Below are 17,159 nucleotides of genomic sequence, written 5' to 3'. Positions count from 1 at the left end.
GGGAATAAATTAAAAAACCACCACATCTGTAACCAAGCACTTGAATGTCCTGAGCAGGAACAGGCAAAGCAGTCCTTAAAGCCTGAGCTGAACTCTGCTAAATGCTTGCCTGCTCCCGAGAGCCACTGACATCCATCAATACATGCCAAGTGTTGGTGGCACAGACAGAAAGCCTGGATGGGCAGACAGCAGGCTGTGCCTGGGAGCCAAGCCTCCCCATGCCAGGGCACTGGGAGCAGTGGTTGGCAGCAGGGAACAACAAGGGGCCAACACAGCAAGAGACAAGGCAGCCTCTCCTTTTAAGCCTTTCCAGCAGTTTTGGCCTTGCTGGAAAAGGGTTCAGATCCCACTTGGCTGGTGCTGAAAGAGACACCAGGAACAATGAAAAGGAGAGAAAACTCCAAAGATAGTCACAGAAAACTAACATAAGATTGTCATCTCTTCTTGGTGAGAACATGATACTGCAGACTGTTCTCAGGCTCGCCAGAGCTGACTCCAGCAATTCCCTTACCCACTGCCCCAGTCATCTGGCAGGGCCTTTCCCTCCTCAGACATCTTGGTGGAGGTCAAGGGGACTGACACCACAGCTCCCAAAAAAAGGCCTGCCAAGCAAAGCATGCTTCACACCAGCTGCCCCGCATAGAGTTGCTATGGAGCAACCAAGCAATGTTTGCAATACAAAACTAGAGAGGATATTTGATAAGAGAAGCTTTTGTTTCAGCCCTCTCAGTTACTACAGGTGATGAAACCACCACTAGTTAAAAGAGAAATGCCTAAGTCTGGTAGGGCTTTCCTTAAATCTAAAGCAGCAGAAATTACCTGCTAAAAATACAGAAGACCATGGCTTTTCTGAACATCTTGGGGCAGTAGAGATTTGCTATCACCTAAGCTAGCTATGAATTTGGTGATCTTTCTTTTTAGGTATTTGTGGAACACAAGAGACCACTGTGAGCTACAGAAAACAGAGAAAATAAATATTAAATTCCATGCCAGACTTCACATTCTGTAGGAGAGAGACTGAAGTGAGCCTGACTGTATTATGGGCAGTACCACCACACAGGTGTGCCACAATACCCAACATGTGAAACTCCATAGAAGTATGTCACATGTCTGGAGAGACTGGTTTCACCAAGTCCTCTGTCCAGCAGAAGCAGGGTCCTCAGGTCAGGCTGGCAGTTTGGATGGGTTTAGATACTGCCTCAGGGAATAGGCTGCAAGCCAACACAACTGTGGAGACATTAGGCCCATGGGAGAGGACATGACTATCTAATTTACTGTAACTCTCAACCCAGACTGTTCTCACCTCATTCCATAGCCCTGTGATCAGCTCACAAATGAAGATACCATTAAGTTATCCTTTCCTCTGTTCCAGCACTCAAGCTTTCAGACTATTCTTTCTAGCTTTTTTCCTGACCTCCTCCTCCTCTCCCCACCCCACCAAAAAACCACAGATCTCCTGCCATTACTCTGTAACAACTCCCAAGGGTACAGGGATGAATACTGCAAAAGGACAAATTTCCCCCAGCCAAGAGGATGAAGAAGTAATGAGTTATTTCCAGTAAGTCTCCCCATTTTGACCAGAGTCTGCAGAATTGTTGCCACCTTACAAAGCTTTGGTAAAGACTTTAAAAAAAAAAAAGAAAAAAAAACCAACTTCAAGGACTGCTTAAAGTGAGATATTAAAACTGAATGTTTTTATTCAGCCAAGGTTTGTCTTCCATCACTCTGGTGTCAGTCCCACACACTTATCCAGCATCCTGGTAGCTGGAGATAGTGCGTGGGAGAAGATCATGACAAAGCAGTTTCATATTTTTCCTTATCACTTCTATCCCTTTATTGCCAGCTTAAGGTCATGCTTGGTTTGAAGTCTTTTCAATAAAACTCATCCAGGAGAAGACTCCCAAGTACTTCTTGGGGAGGTGGGAAAGCACCACCACCATAGGGATCCTCAGGACAGAGGCACCTGGCTGCCTTCCTAAATGGGATGCTTTCTCTTAGCCAGACATGCCTGGCAGCAACACAGGAATTCAAGGAAAATGCAAAAGCTCTTAAAAGCTGGGCCTTTTCAGGCCTTAGTTTTTATCTAGAGGACCAGATTCCCATACTACTACTGCTAAATAATGGAAAAACTTGAATTTTGAACACAAAGCCACTCATCCCCCAAACATAAAATAGCACCACATTTTGCTACACTCTGCAAGAGAAAAATCAACCCATACTGCCCCAGCAAAGTACTCCAAAAAGTGTTAAATACTCACACAAGGGGTGACTGCATCATCCCCAGTTTAAGGTACCCGCAGAAGCAGTGATTAACAGCAATACAAATCAGTGCTGTAGAAAACAAGGCTCCACACATCACTAACCCAGTCTGAGGAACTCCCCCAGCAGTGCTGGGGCTCTGACCCTGTTTCCTCTCACCTCATTTCTATCAGGAATTAATTCACTGCCCAAGCCAACTGGAAGAATACCACAAGCACAGCTGATATAAGAGCTCCATGAACAATCCCTTCAGCTCAGCCAAGGGGGAGAATTTAACTTCTGAAGCCAGAAGACACCAGTCTCACCCTGCTGTTACTAGTGCACCATGAAGAAAAGAGCTCCAGCTGGCATTGGTAACTCTGGAAATAGCAGCTAATACATACTACAGTCAGTCAACCCTTACAGAGGCCCTTTGAAGAGGGAATAGATCCAGTTCAGCTATTCAAAGCAACATTCCCAGAAAGCACTGAAGTCTGGTGTGGGTCTGGCATTTGTTTCTGAGGTCTGTGCAAAGCCCAGACTCTGTATGAAATCAAAACACCAGGAAATGGCCAAGTCATTGCAGAGCAAGTATTTACTTGACAGCCATTATCCAAAAACCACCTTCCTGCATAAGTCTGCTCAAATAACAGTCAAATGCAACTCACTGGTGACAGAGAAGCTTGGAGCAGCCCCTCCTACTCTGACTGCAGCTGCTGGGTAACACAGCAGCTCTGGAACAGCTGTGCCACCAAGAATAACACATGATGAATGTTACCATAGGGTGACTGCATCAGCAGGCAAGGCTCTAGAAAACATCCCTGCTGCTGCCAAGGTGATCCTGACACTGTCACCTCTTCAGCCTCTCCCTGGGTATGCATCTGCTGCACCAGAGGATACATTTTGGATATACTCCACAGTTTCTGACACATTCTCCTTTCAGCTTAGCCTAACTCCTGTGTTATTAAAGCTTCCACCACCACCATTCTCATCTTCCCAGTAACAACTGCAGGCACCCTTTATGTCAAAAGGTGCCCTTTCCTCAAATATGTCTCAGTATCCCAGCCACCATGTTATTTCTCAATTAAACCCTTTCCCAGATGCAGTTGTGTATTTAGACAGTACTCTTTTTTTCTTTAGTTGAGCATATTTTAATGTGTATTTCATGGCATTCAGTCCTAAGGATCCCCTCCATGTTAAAACAGAGCCTGCACAGACCTGCTCCTCCTCTCACTCAAGAGTTCATCTGACATGCATCATCTCCATCCACACAACTTCTTCAAAGAAAAGATCTCAGTACCAGTTCAGTAAAGCTTCCAAATGAGGAGGTCCTAGCTGAGCCCCCAGCTGTGTCTTCTGCCCAGCTATTCCCCTTCATATTACAGTGTTGAGGGAACAGACTCAGGGCACTAATTGTATCAAGCACACCAATAAGTCAACTAAATTATCAATAACCTCATTAATGCACCAGTAACATCTCATGGCTATTTATATCACTTTGCACACAGCTATGAAGCTACTAATCAAGTCTTACGAACCACACATGATGCTGTTGAGTCACCCTTCCCTCCCACACCACTTAGCACTAGGATGCACATCTACCCACTCTGCTCTACCCTCCCACAACAATTCTTTCCAGGATAGACCTGATGTAGAGTCCAGCAGGTTGTTCAAGGAGCATCACTTCAGCATTCCTGTGAGCTTGGGTCCTCAGGCTTCGCTATCATCCAGACACCTGTAATCCTTCATCCAGCTGATCTCACCTTTGTCTCATTTTATACATTATTCTCTAATTTCAGAATCCACTTTTTCTGCCACATTCACACTTCCTTTACCTCAGTCTCCTCCCAAACAGCCAATCCACCCAGATTGTTTCTTCCTCAGTTTTGCCACATCCATAATTAAGCCTGACAATTCCAATATCGTTACCTTGGTAATCTCAGCCTTACGTGGCATTACTGATACAGTGCAGGTGGCCTTGAAAGGTTTTACCCTGCAAGAGCTGCTTCAGGCACTCCATAATTATTTGGTTCGTCCTGGTTATATAGTGTTTACTTTACACACTCTAAGACAAATCATTCAATTCCAGCCTTAATTCCCATGCCCAGCTCCAGTTACCTACCAGCACTTTCTTATCTTACACAAAGACAGTTTGCATAACAGAGCAACATGTTTTGTACTTCCACAGCATCCTACTCTCACAGCTAGCTCGATTACAAGTCTTTGTCCTTGAAGTGCTCTTGGGAGAGTCTCCTGGTATCCTGCAAAGGAGTTAATGGATGACACAGCCTGGTTGTGCCCATAGTGGGCTTCCTCTGTTGACAAATACCAGTGTCACAGAAAACTATTTGCATTTTAACTCTTTCTTCTTTAAATAGATCCTATTTAGATCTTAGATCCTATTCCCACATATCCTGCATTGAAGATAGATATGCAGAAGTACAGAAGGCATTATCTTATGCACTTACACTACGTCTTCCCAGAGTGTCAACACCCTAAACAGTAGGATAGGGCAGGAAAGACTATCCACTCTTTGGGGTTGTATTACATACAACATACCCCTCTGGCATATAAGGGCGTTTTCTGTTACAACAGCAACACACGCTGCATTTCTAGTGTAAGTTCAAACATCTGAGCTAGAACTACCCATGGGAATACTGCTCTTATTGCATTCCCAAGGCAGACAGCTGCAGCATCTGCTGATCTACAACTTTGTTAAAACTTTAAAAAAACCCAACCAACTACCTTCTGTTATGGTCTTTAGACAATACAGAACATTGCTCACAAATAACATTATTGATTTTTTTAAATAGGAATCAAAAGAAAAACTTGTGTTTCCTGGAATACAATCATTCAAAGGCTTTTCTGTGTCATTTTTTCCAAATTAAAGTGTTTAAAGCCTCTCATCACACAACAATAATGATTTACATTAGTATCTTTCACAAGCAGGTGGTGCTAGGAATATTACAGAGTAGAGCACTGGCTGGAGTCAATACTACAGCCAAGTTATGCTACTATACATGAACTGGCACCCACATGATCAAACAACAGATGTGAAAAGGGCACCAGCTGCAAAGGGATTTGTGTTTTTAAGAAGCCAGGCAAAATACAGAACATCTCAGTCATGCATTGCTCTACTGCTGCAAACATTGAAAGTAGTGGATAACTGCAGAAACATTGCAAAACAGCCCAGTCCATAAGTGCAGAACACAGAGGGAGATTTACTTGGCATATATGTACTCACATGTGGAGAAAAGACAACCAGGAGAATGCCTTCACTTAAACAAGGAACAGTAGGATACACAACCTGATCCCAAGAAGGCAGGTTAGTTTCCACAGGCTCTTTTTAACTCAAGTACCTTAGGGAACACAGAGAGTAAGGAGATGCCCTAAGATACCACATTAGACCTAATGGAAGCTTTTCCTGGGGTAACCAAGGCAGCAAAACCTGTCTGAACATGCCCTTATACTGTAAGATGGCAACAGGAGGCTCATTCCTTCAGCAATTACACTACATGCTCAGACAGGGAACAAGGATACAGGACATAGGTAAAGAAGCAGCTAAAATCAGTACATAAAGCCAGCATAGAAAAACCATAAACACACTCACCAAAACTTCAGGTTCTTTCTCAAGTCAGCAAAACTTAAAGAACTATAACCTTTAAAGCAACAGACTAACTAACACAGAAAAGAACCTCCATTAAATACTACAAAAATAAACCACTTTTCTCTTAGTGCTACTTCCCCCCAAGCTTTTTACTCACACCCAGCCACAGCTAAGCTGGTATTTGTACTCACAGCTCATCCAGATTGTAATTAAGTAAGAAGCCATATCAGTGGCTCCCATCAGCACTACCTTATTGTAAGCACCTGCACTGTGCAGGACCTTTACAGACAGAAATCTCCACAGGAGTTTTAAATGGGTGACTCCTTCTGCAGGGTCAGCTCATCATCACCCAGCACAACAGCAGCAGTAATGCAGCTCCTTTGGGATGCTTACTGATTCTGTGATCTTAGAGATCTTTTCCAAACTAAATGATTCTTTGATTAGTGCCTTATGTCTTGCTCTGCTGCAGGTGATCTCAATAGCTGAAGCTAAATACCTACAAATCACTCTTTAATTACAAACCATGTTGATTACAATTAGTTGTCTGGCTTCTAGGAATTTATAAAAATGACCTGCTTAAGAAGCTACTAGTAAGTCTAATGTGCAAAACCTTTGGTATGTAATAGGGTGCAATAATACTTTTCTGTGCACAGCAATTGGCTTTTGCCTCAATTTTTTCGTGGTGATATTTCCCCTGGTAAAATTTGAGAACAGCTTAATGGAAGCAACTGTTGCAGTGAGAGACCAAAGGTGATACATATACTGAACATAGGAGTTGCTTCTTTGAGAGAAAGGGCCACAGAGAGATCTTAAATGATAATGGACAATAATAGTCCCTATTTTCGGAAATACACAGGATGAATGGAAATTAATCATGGGAGAGAAATGCAAGTCTCTGATTACTAAGACCAGAGACAGGATATTTGCTGGATTACTGCCCCACCTTCCGAAGCAGACATGTATATATTTTTGTTCCCACTAATCGTTCTGCAGCTTGGCACATGCTCTTTGGTGAAGAGGAGGCTTTGGGGGGACCTCCCTGCTCTTTACAAACCCTGACAGGAGGTTGTGATGAGGCAGAGGTTGGTCCCTTTTACTGTGCCTACAGTGAGAGGGACAGAGGAAATGACCTCAAGCTGGGACAGTGGAGATTCAGATTAAATATTAGATATTTTTCGTTTGAGTGATCAAGCATTAGAACTGGTTGCACAGGTGGTAGAGTTGCCATCCCTGGAGGTTTTCAAGTGGTCTCTGGAAATGGCAGTGGGTGATACAGTTTAGTGGCTTACAGGTAACAGTGGTGGCGCTGGGCTGGCGGGTAGACTGGGTAAACTTGAAGATCTCATCAATATTGATGATTCCACGATGATTCACGATTCCCTGACTCCAAGCGCTGGCGTTCCGGCCAGGCCGCGTTTCCATGGCGACGGGCGGACTGACCATAGAGGCGGCGCCGCACCAGAGAGGCTCCTGCGGCTGGGGGCGGGGATATGCAAATAAGGGAGCAGAGTGCCCTCACACGCGATGGCTGCCGGGAGATGCCGGCGGCTTCATTTGCCAGGACGTAAAATGGCCGCGGGGCGGGGCTGGGGGCGCGCATGCGCGACCGTGATGTATGACGGCAGAGCGGCAGGGGAGCGCCGGTACCGGACGCAGGTAGGAGGTGCCGAGGCGGCGCGCGGGCGTCTCTTCTGCCTCATCGCTTATCCCGGTCTGTCTCTCTACCCGTAGTGTGGTAGGGTGGCGGAGCCCTCTTCCGCTCAGTAAGGTGCTTCGGGTAGGGTGGGAGAGACACTACCCCCCGGGGGGGCGCCTCTGCGGGGTAGGGGGCACCCCCCTTCCCTGCAGTGGTAGAGCCCTGGCGGACATTCCCTCTGTTATCGTGGGTTATCCCACTTCGGGCCAGGGGGTACCGTCGCTCCCTGGTGTCAGTGCCCGTGGGCAGGGCGCTCTGTCCTAGAGCTGGTGGGTTCTGCCTCCCGGCAAGGAGAGGCGGTTCTGGTATCGCCCTCTTCTCCTGGAGTGTGCCGCGGGTCTTTGGCGTCCCTGCTACGCCTTCCCCTCACCTGGCAGGCTTCAACTCACTGCCATGGAGCCTGCGGGAGAGCCCACCAGGGAAGGATGGCAGCGCCTCTGCCTGGCCGCCCCTTCCTCTGCCAGGGTTGCCAGGCCTCCCCTCAGCGTGGAGGGTGCCTGTGGATGGGGCACAGGGATGGCAGCGCATGTCCAAAGTCACGGTGTCCCCGTGTCCAGCCTGGCTCCCTGTGCTGCTGTCCCGCACAGGAGGCCAGCGGCTGCAGTTGGTGACCTGTGTGTGGCCTTGTGGCCTTATGGCTGCAGCCGGGGCCCTGCGGAGGGACGGTGCCCTGGGAGGTTGCACAGGTGAAGGGAATCCCTGTTCCCGGGAAGATGTGTAGCTGAAACTCCTGGTGGCTGCACTTGGCAGAGTGGGGAAAGTTGCTTCTCACCTGGAGTTTCCTGTTAAATCTTAACAAAGAACAGGCAGTAATCCCCTCTTATAGCTCCTTTGAAGCAAATCTTGGCTTTTGTTTCCAATGAAGTTTTCAAATTTACTTCTAGTTTTGTAATTTGAGGCCAGAGTTACCAGGCATTGGTTCCCATCCTTGTGCTGTGAGGTCTATTACAGGATTAGAATGTATATTGGCAGCAAATGATCAGGAACAAGTTTTTTAATACATCTAACACACTTCCTTTACACTGTAAGACAATGAGTTCTTTAGACAGAGGATGTTGCGTGTTGTTAAGGTAAAAGCCTTGCCAAGTTCCAAGGCTATGAGATCTGCCCTGTTATGTCTATATTGACAAACCTTGTGTTCTTATTAGGCCATGAGATGTGATTGAACAAGATTGCTCAGCTGGAGCACAGCTCCATGGAAGCTACCAGCTGGTTCAAGGTATTAATTGTCTGTGTGGCAGTTGTGTTTGCATGTATGAACTCAGCAGGGATGATGGAAGCATATGATTGCTTGTGATAAGAAGGGTATTACTTAACCTTATGATGCACAGTCATCAATTGTTGAATTGGTAAACAGTACTGGGAAATGCCCTCATAACCTCTTTCAGTCATATTTCCATGCCTGATCCAGGTGGTTTCAAAGTTTTAATTTCTTCACACATCAGATACAAAGCTGCTGGGAGCCTGCTTTGGGATGTTTGTTCACGTTTCACACAGGATTGTGTTTAATGTTCCCTCAAGAGTCCTTGTTACTAAGGGATTATCTGAGGGTGTTAGGAGGGTTTCAGGAGAAGTATGGAGTGGAGAAACTGAGAGCCTTGGAGTTATATTCATCTCTAAAAGGGTGCACAATATCAAAGTCTTGTCAGAGGAGCCTAAATTTTATGAAGTGTATATCTAGGAGGGGGCTTTCCTAGGACAGAAATAGGATTTTGAGAGGTATTTTTTTGTTTAAGTGGAGGCTTTTTTGGTTTCATTCATTCCCATAGCTCTGTGGGGGAATTTCTTGTTTTACTGACAGAGTTCTGCCAGAATACAGGTAGCTTCGTGGGGTGAGGACCCTCTGAGATGTATTGTGGGGGTGTCCTGGGGTACCATATGTGGAAGGGAAGGAGTGTGCAGAACCTGGTCTGTGCTCACAAAATGGGCTGGTTACTGACAGATAACCCTGACCAGACAAAGACATCTGTGACTGTCACTTGCAGGCTCTGGGAGGAGTTGATGTGCCCAGCACCAGGTGTTTTGCTGGGACAGGTCACAGGACATCAGCTCTTCCACAGGTGCAGCTCCAGCCCAGCTTCCCTGTGAGTGGGGCCAGACCCCCAGCAGCCCAGTCCTGTCTGGCTGTGCCAAATGTCTATAAATAGGGTTTTCTCTCAGGTGCTTTTTCCAACTGCTGGTGGATTTATTGTGTGGCAGTTGCAGACATACGGAGCTGGCTTAGTAAGCCCCTCAAAAGGCAGAATATGCAGCAGAGGCAGTGTAGTGGCAGCTCAAGCAAGCACAGACATATCCTGAAGTATTATTTGGGATTCCAGCCTGCATTACCCACACAGGGGAGAATGAACATGAGAGCCATCCTGATACTGCAGGCAGGTCTGCAGATGGCTGTTTCAGGTTGCTGAGTGGCAACTTGAGCACATAAAAATCATCTGGCCCTGCTTAAAAGGCTGGCTTGAGCCAAGATTCACATGTATGGCTCTGCTGCTGGCTCAGTACAAGTGGCTTCAGCTGTGGAAGGCTGGAGCTCAGCCTTGTAGTAAGGCCAAAGCATTGCTGAATCACCACGGGACACAGGGACTCGGTGCATCCAGCTGTGAGCTGGCTAGGAACTTAGAGCACATGTGTGAGCCCCAAGCTGTGGTGTGTTCCAGACACAGCTGGATGCCAGCACTCTCAAACAAAAGCAGTGCTTTCCTGGTAGTTAGTATTCCAACATCCTCCTCAGGAAGATAAGATCTGTGGACGTCACTGGCAGGAGCCAGATGTCAAATGCGGAGGAGGAAGTTTCTCAAATAAAGACTCATTGCTTTTTAATTTATGAGCTTGTTGCTTTATGACTGTGTTAGAGGTTCAGTGTGAATGAATGATGGCTATTCCCTCCTGCAGCTCCTTTTCCCAGTCCTTCTTACAGCCTCATGTTGAAAAGTTCTGACATACTCCATGAATAATTCTCCATCCCAAGGAAAAGGTTATGAAAATACCAGTGTGGCAGTAACACAGAGCTTTGGGTGTAGAAGTGAAATCTGCTTTTTACAGACAACTGTGATTTGTTTCCTTTTAGCTGCACATTTGCAGATGACGAGGGAAAAAATATCTATCAAATGACCTAATGACTATCCTAGCAAAAGTGACATCACTGGCAAATATCAGCTGGCTGGAGAGGTTGCACATCTGTGAGGGAGTGATGAGGGAGCACAAAGAAAGGAAGTGGAACTTCACCCTCTTTGAACAGCCCTGTAGCATTTATATGACAAAATGAGGTGTCTCTGGAAATTTCAACAGCTGTGGTTTGTGCAACATGTGCTCAGTGAAGCACTTTTTGGATGGGGACCGCATGAAGTGCAGCACTGAGACCAAGTCTTGAGCAGGCTCTCTCACTCAGGTTTTGGATAGCAAAGGCAAGGCCAGGTTAAGAATCACTCTAGTAGGTCACACTGTTAGTCTGTCTGTCCCCATATCCTGCCCCACGGTGGCAGCAGGAGATGCTGTTTAGGGGGAGAGCACACGAGTCTGGGCACCATTTATGGCCTTTCCACTTGTCCGCCCCCAGCCTGCATAGCTGGCTTGGGGTGGTTAGAGGAGATTTCCCTGCCTTGTTCCCTTTAGTAGCTGTTTGTGTGCAGCTGTTTTCTGTGAATTTGTCTAATCCTTTGAAGCTGCTGCCCAGCTCTCTAATATCCTTTGGTAGTGAATGTCAGGTGTTTACTACCTGCCAGGTAAAGAAATATTTTAAGCTGACTCCCTGTTAGTTACAGTGAGTGTTCCCAGTTCTTGCATCCTGACAATTCCATGAAGGGGCCCAGCACTCCGACGTCTTCATCTGCTCTTCTGTCGGTCCTCCACAGAAGACTTTTGGTGAGAGACAGAGAACTTACCTCTGGGACAGAGGACTTAGCTCTTGCCTTAACTCTCCCTTCTTCTTAACCTTTGTCTTTAGGCATTGTGACTCCTTTCTAATTCTTGACCATACAAAATGAAATTTCCCCTTGAGGCTTGTCTGTCTTTAATTATGTCTATAAAGGTTCATTGTCTGGCTGAATTCTCTTCCAAGCAGTGTCTTCCTTTTCTCTGGCCATGGGTTTTGGCCTGGCAGGGATGCAGAATGGTGTCTGAGCTCCACAAGGGCTCTGCAGTTGGATCCAGTTGAGGTCTAGTGCTTTGGCTGGGAGTGGAACTGAGGTGCAGTTTCAATCTAGTGATGTAATTGATTGGAACAAATGCTGTTCCTGCTCCTTCTGAACTAGTTATGAGGAATTCCTTGGCCTAGGCAGAGCAGATGGTTATTTTTGCTTTTCTAATCTTGCCTAGAAGTGGTCAGGCTCGTGGCTTCAGGGAAATGCTGAATGGGACTGGCCTTTCGTCAGGTTTCATACCCAGACATTTATTCTTCTGCTTGATTTCCTGCTTGGACTTGCTGCAGCTGGTGTTGCAAGCCCAAGATGATGGTGTGGTGCGTAGGTTCCTATTTCTTATGTGTTCAGTCTTACCCCACATTGCAAAGCCCCCATGATGTATCTGAGTTGGGTGAATGCAGACCCTGGAAGGCTGAAACAGGAGTGGCACACAGCCCTTTATCTTGCTTTTGACAGTGCCAAGATAACAACCTTTTTGTCACCCTTCGTGTGTGTGCTGTGAACAGGGCATGATGGCATGGGCTGGAGAAGCTGGCTTGTACTGGTTTAAGAAACCCTCATGTCTCACATAAGTGCCTTGTGTTTTGTCTTGGGTCTGTAGCAACTGGTGTGTGAGAGAGAGCTCAGCCTGAAAAGCACAAGAGAACATTTCTGGCCTCAGCTCCTGGCCACAAGCTCCAGTCAGTGCAGGTGTGAGGAGTCCTCCTCTCACACTCAGCCCCTTGTGAATATACAGTGACTTGTTCTGGTCTAAGGCTGCTGTGTCCACATGTTTTATTTCTCTGTATATTGCTGTCCAGCCAAAGCATCTTTATTTCAGGCTATGGTCCTAAGACTTAGGTCACTCCAAGACAAGCTGGAAAACTTCTAAGGCACTTTTGGTTACTTTTATTGCATGATGGCAGCATGCCTGCTGCAATTGTGTTTTGGTTGTGTCTCTTCATGCCACAAAGCAGCAGCACTGCTCACCATAAATAACTGCTGTCTGAGCCAACCCAGGTGCAGTAAGCTGTGACTGCCTAGGGAAAGCATTGTGCACATGTGAGGTTACATCACAGCTCTTGTCATTTTTATTTGGATAAAAATGTACATGAGTACCTAAAAATACCAGTGACTAGGTGTGTTTTCTGAAGGCTGCTCTATTGTTTGCAGCTATCTGGCTTGATTCTTCCTCTGACCTTGCCTTTAAAGAGCTGGATTAATTGTCTGCTTGCTGGATGACAAAGAACATTACAGGGTAAAGGACAGGGCAGGCTGCTTAGGAGGAGGCAGCCATACCCCCAGGAGCCCACAGCCTGGCTTCAGCTTAATGAAACAGCTTTAGTGCAGCAGACAGCTTCTAGTCTCTTAAATCCCCTCCAATCCACTTTGTAGCAGCTCCTCAAAACAATACAAATTCTGATTGCTGCATACAAAGATTTACCAATTAACTTGATTCACCTTTATTTAAGAAAATGAATCTGTTTTCATTTTATTTTATTTCTTTTTTTCTCTCCTACAGGAGCAACAATGGAGTGGCCCCATCAAAGATGTAGTAGGTGTTGGGAGAAGACATCTCACCTGAAATGGAGGTGATTGAAGGAGCTGAACACTGACTGCACCAACATGGGGCTGCGACTGCTGGCTAGTCTTTTCCATTTGCCCACTGCAGTGATCTACGGGTCTCTGTCGCTCTTTGTTTCCATTTTGCACAATGTGTTCCTCCTGTACTATGTGGACACCTTCGTCTCTGTTTACAAGATTGATAAACTGTCCTTTTGGATAGGAGAGGTTAGTTTTTTTCCATTGGCTTCTGCACTCTCTAAGTAGGAAACTCTGAAACCAAGACTGCTCCTTGCTAGAAATGTGAAAACTGTTAGTTGTAACAGCAGTGTTCCCTTTTGGAGAGGGAGCAAGGGAGCCTTCCAAGTGCTAACTTGGACTTTTCAGTTTTTCCCACTTACATAAAAATAGAACAAGCTGGGACAGAAAATGCAGAAACTTTGTTCTTAAGACTGCCTTTCCTCTGGGGATGTTGGGGTGTTTCATAAGCAGTGAAAACCACTGGTCTTACTGCCAGTTGCCCCAGACAGGGGCATCATACAGTGGTGATCGGACAGGGAAGGTGTGCTGGGACAGTTCCTGCTGGTAGCTCACCATGCCAGCTCAGCACTGCTTGCTTTGGTGGCAGAACGGAGTTGTCCTGTGGTTTGTTTCACTGTCCTGTGGTTTATTTCACTATCCTGTTTTCTTTCCTAGACAGTGTTTCTGATCTGGAACAGCCTCAATGACCCTCTGTTTGGCTGGCTGAGTGACCGAGTATTCCTTAGCACACAGCAGTAAGTGAAGTTCTGCTTTCAGAAGAGTCTGGGAAGTTGTTTAGTCTCTGGGGAAGATGATGTCAAATTGGCAGCTTTAAAATGATGGCGTGGGAATAGCTTACTGGGCATGGAACTCTTAAATACGTCCTTTTCGTGGCATCTTTGAAGTTCAGTGCTCATAAATGTTGTTTCAGTACTTGCCTTTTTAGAGAAAGTCACACACACTTATTGGGTGGATGTGGCCCTAACCCTTAGCAGTCATGAGTGGTGCAGAACCTAAAATATGGGCGTCTAAAATCTCAAGCCCCTGCTATATGAGCAAGCCTGTTAATGGGGTGTTAGAGAGTGTCTGTACATGGTTTGGGAGGCACAAGGGGGAAAAGTACAGGTATTTCCACATGGAATGCCTTAGACCAGTTGTTCCCAAACTGTATAGGATGGAAGGCAAGACAGCTCTGTATTGTTGGCCATTAGCATTTCTCATGTATTTATGTCAACATTTTAATGAAAATAGTGGTGTGGCTTCCTGAAACTAGTAAAAAGTCGTGAAAATCATTTACATTGCACAAAGTGCAGACAGTACTGCACTGTCAGGGAGACAAATGCTCTGAGAAAAAAATCCCTTTTTGGCTTTCTTAAACCCATATTTTCAGTGTATTCACTATTAGCTGAGAAGGTATCTGATGTGGGTGGTTGTTACTTGAACAAAAGCTGTATTTGTGTCTGTGGCACTTACATGACTTCCTTGGAGAGGAAGAATATGTGATCATGCAGGGTTTTGTCCAGGTATGTAAAATATTTTTTTTTCTTCTGTTGCAGGGCAGGAGCAGAGATTTCGTCCCCTGAAGTAGTTCTGAAGAGGCTCAGAGCACTAAGCCACAATGGCCCCCTCTTTGCCATTTCTTTCCTTTCTTTCTGGGTTTCCTGGGCTCATCCTGGTTTGCAGTTCCTCCTTTGCCTTTGCATGTATGACAGCTTTCTCACCATGGTTGACCTCCATCACAACGCCTTGCTTGCAGACCTGGCTGTTTCAGCAAAAGACAGGACTAGCCTCAACTTCTACTGCTCTCTCTTCAGTGCCATAGGCTCCCTGTCTGTCTTCATGTCCTATGCAGTGTGGAACAAGGAGGACTTCTTTTCCTTTCGCGTATTTTGCGTCCTGCTGGCCCTCTGCTCCATTGCTGGTTTCACCCTCTCCACGCAGCTGCTCCGCCAGCGGTTTCAGGCTGATGGGAAAGCAAAATGGGACCAGGAATCAACCCTGAAAGAGTAAGGGTCACGAATTCTCAGCAGGGACAAAGGCCTGACATAGATCTGCAGCAAACTAAATGTGTGAGAATATCCAGAATGAGGCAAAATTTGTTAATTATCTCTCGTTCTTGTCTATTGATACAGTTTTCAGAATTGGCTGTCACACTGGCTCCTGTGAAAATAGAACAAAACTGTCTTGTGTCAGTCCTAGTCCAAACTGGAGGCAGAGGCCTAACCTGCTGTATGGCCAGTGTTTGGAACACAAAATGAGTTCATGTCTAGAGCACCCAGTGAGGCCTGTGAGTGGTAGAATGTCAGAAGCACCTTATGAAAGCATTCGTGCTTGAGCATGAGACGGCATTGCTGCCCATGCCCTATGGAATTGGACCAGTGAATGTCTCTCCCTGTCACTCAGTTCAGTTGCCTGATAGTGGCTGGGCTGTTGGTAGGCCAAGCCAAGCTGATTTTCGCTGTTCAGCTCCTTCCTTGGGCTGCCTCACTTGTCATCTCTTGTTATGAGCTGCCAGCATTATGCTGTAGTAGCAGCAGATCCTGATGAGATCTGCCAGGTGAGCTAACTGCAGGAACCTGGAAGAGGAACGTATGTATAGTGGAATGGCTGATAAGAGGAGAATGCATTTCTGGAGAGAAAAGTGAATTTTGTGTTAAGAAGACAGATGTTCTTTGGGAAACCTGTTGCCTGTGCTTCTTACTAGCAATAAGCAATCAAGTTATAGACTCCAATGTTTTGATTGGTCCAGGAATATGAAAGGTCAGGATGGGGGCTGAGGAGAGACAGCTCTGCATCTACACAGGGGAGCTGGTGACTCTGTCTTGGTCTGAGGGATTTATGGTTGCTTTTTATCCCTCCTTTTCCTTGAGGCTGTACATTGAGAAACTCTCCGTCCCCCAGGAGAAGAGGATCACCCTGGCAGAGTATCTCCAGCAGCTCTCCCGGCATCGCAACTTCCTCTGGTTTGTCTGCATGAATCTCATCCAGGTAGGCACAGAAGTGACACACTGCAATTCAGAGGATGAGTGCTGGCTCTGGCTCTTTGTGATGGATGATTCAGCAGTATGTAAGTTCCTGAGGAAGGGCAGAGATGTTCCCAGCACCCACTTGCTCTTGGAGCCTCCTGCACATGCTGGCTGATTCAGCAGCTGGTAGCCACTCTCCTTGCTTGTGACTGAGGATACTTCCTGAGCAAGCTGTGGGGTGCCCCTTCCTCTCTCTGCAGCGTAGGCTGGGTTATGGGGGCTGACTGAACTCTGTGCAGCCCATATGGGGTGCAGAAGCACAGGGCCTGGCTCACAGAGGGGATGAGTTTAGGAGTGCTGTTTGCTAGCGTGGCTGTCAGCACAGTCTCCTTCCCCTTTCTGTTTTCCTGAGGCTCACATCACTGTTCTCGCTGTCCAGCTGGATCCATCTCTCAGCTGGCTTTTACCATTTCTGTTCCTCATCCTCTTCAGTGATGACTACCAAATGCAGGCAGCCTGCCCAGCTTTGTGTGCTGCAGTCATGGCTCCCTGAGGATCTGTCAGTTTCCCTCAGGCAGATGCTGGTCTGCATCTTTGTGTTCAAGCCTCACTGCCTTACCGATGTCCTCCTGCCGGCTGCCTCCTCCCTCCTGCCATGCCACTGTCTCTCCGAGCCTCTGGTCACTGCTGTCACCTGCTGGCCCTGTCTGCCCTAGCACCACTGTACTGTACAGCTGGGCAGTGGGGGTGACTTGGGCACAAAGTGGGCATAGCTGATGGCATTGCAGCTCTGCAGTCTCAGCCAGCAGTGTCAGAAATGTCACAGCCAAGGTCTTGCTCTGCTGAAGTACTCCAGGCCTATCCTGCATGATCCTTTGGCATGGGGCTCCTAGGACAACAGAGCCCAGAGGGCTGTTAGCTTTTTCTGTTCTTTCTCACTGCTGTTCCTGCTG

At 46.7% G+C, this 17,159-nt stretch overlaps 2 protein-coding genes across 8 annotated transcripts in view; one reads left to right on the top strand and one right to left on the bottom strand.

Moving 5' to 3' along the window:
• Positions 1–7,196, bottom strand: part of CUNH10orf95 (chromosome unknown C10orf95 homolog) — an 11,138-nt gene extending 3,942 nt beyond the window's left edge. The window contains exon 1 of the mRNA XM_031061351.1: positions 7,135–7,196. The gene's annotated coding sequence lies outside the window, so the exon portion shown is untranslated. The remainder of the gene's footprint in view (positions 1–7,134) is intronic.
• A 262-nt stretch (positions 7,197–7,458) lies between these two features.
• MFSD13A (major facilitator superfamily domain containing 13A) overlaps positions 7,459–17,159 on the top strand; it is a 13,565-nt gene continuing 3,864 nt past the window's right edge. For 3 of the 7 annotated variants that reach the window (XR_004082570.1, XM_031063691.1, XM_031063665.1), the window contains exons 1-6: positions 7,459–7,501; positions 8,690–8,760; positions 13,179–13,447; positions 13,916–13,995; positions 14,797–15,246; positions 16,111–16,228. Coding sequence is in view for 6 of the 7 variants with exons in the window: in XM_031063691.1 (XP_030919551.1) it covers positions 13,283–13,447; positions 13,916–13,995; positions 14,797–15,246; positions 16,111–16,228 (813 nt within the window). In the remaining variant the exon portion in view is untranslated. Of the gene's footprint in view, positions 7,502–8,689; positions 8,761–13,178; positions 13,448–13,915; positions 13,996–14,796; positions 15,247–16,110; positions 16,229–17,159 lie in introns of those variants that run through there. The other 4 variants (XM_031063680.1, XM_031063687.1, XM_005417332.2 and 1 more) reach the window with 4 other exon arrangements.

The sequence above is a fragment of the Geospiza fortis genome, unplaced genomic scaffold (assembly GCF_000277835.1).
Source record: "Geospiza fortis unplaced genomic scaffold, GeoFor_1.0 scaffold130, whole genome shotgun sequence".
Lineage (NCBI taxonomy): Eukaryota > Metazoa > Chordata > Aves > Passeriformes > Thraupidae > Geospiza > Geospiza fortis.
This window is presented reverse-complemented; position numbering and strand designations above follow the sequence as displayed.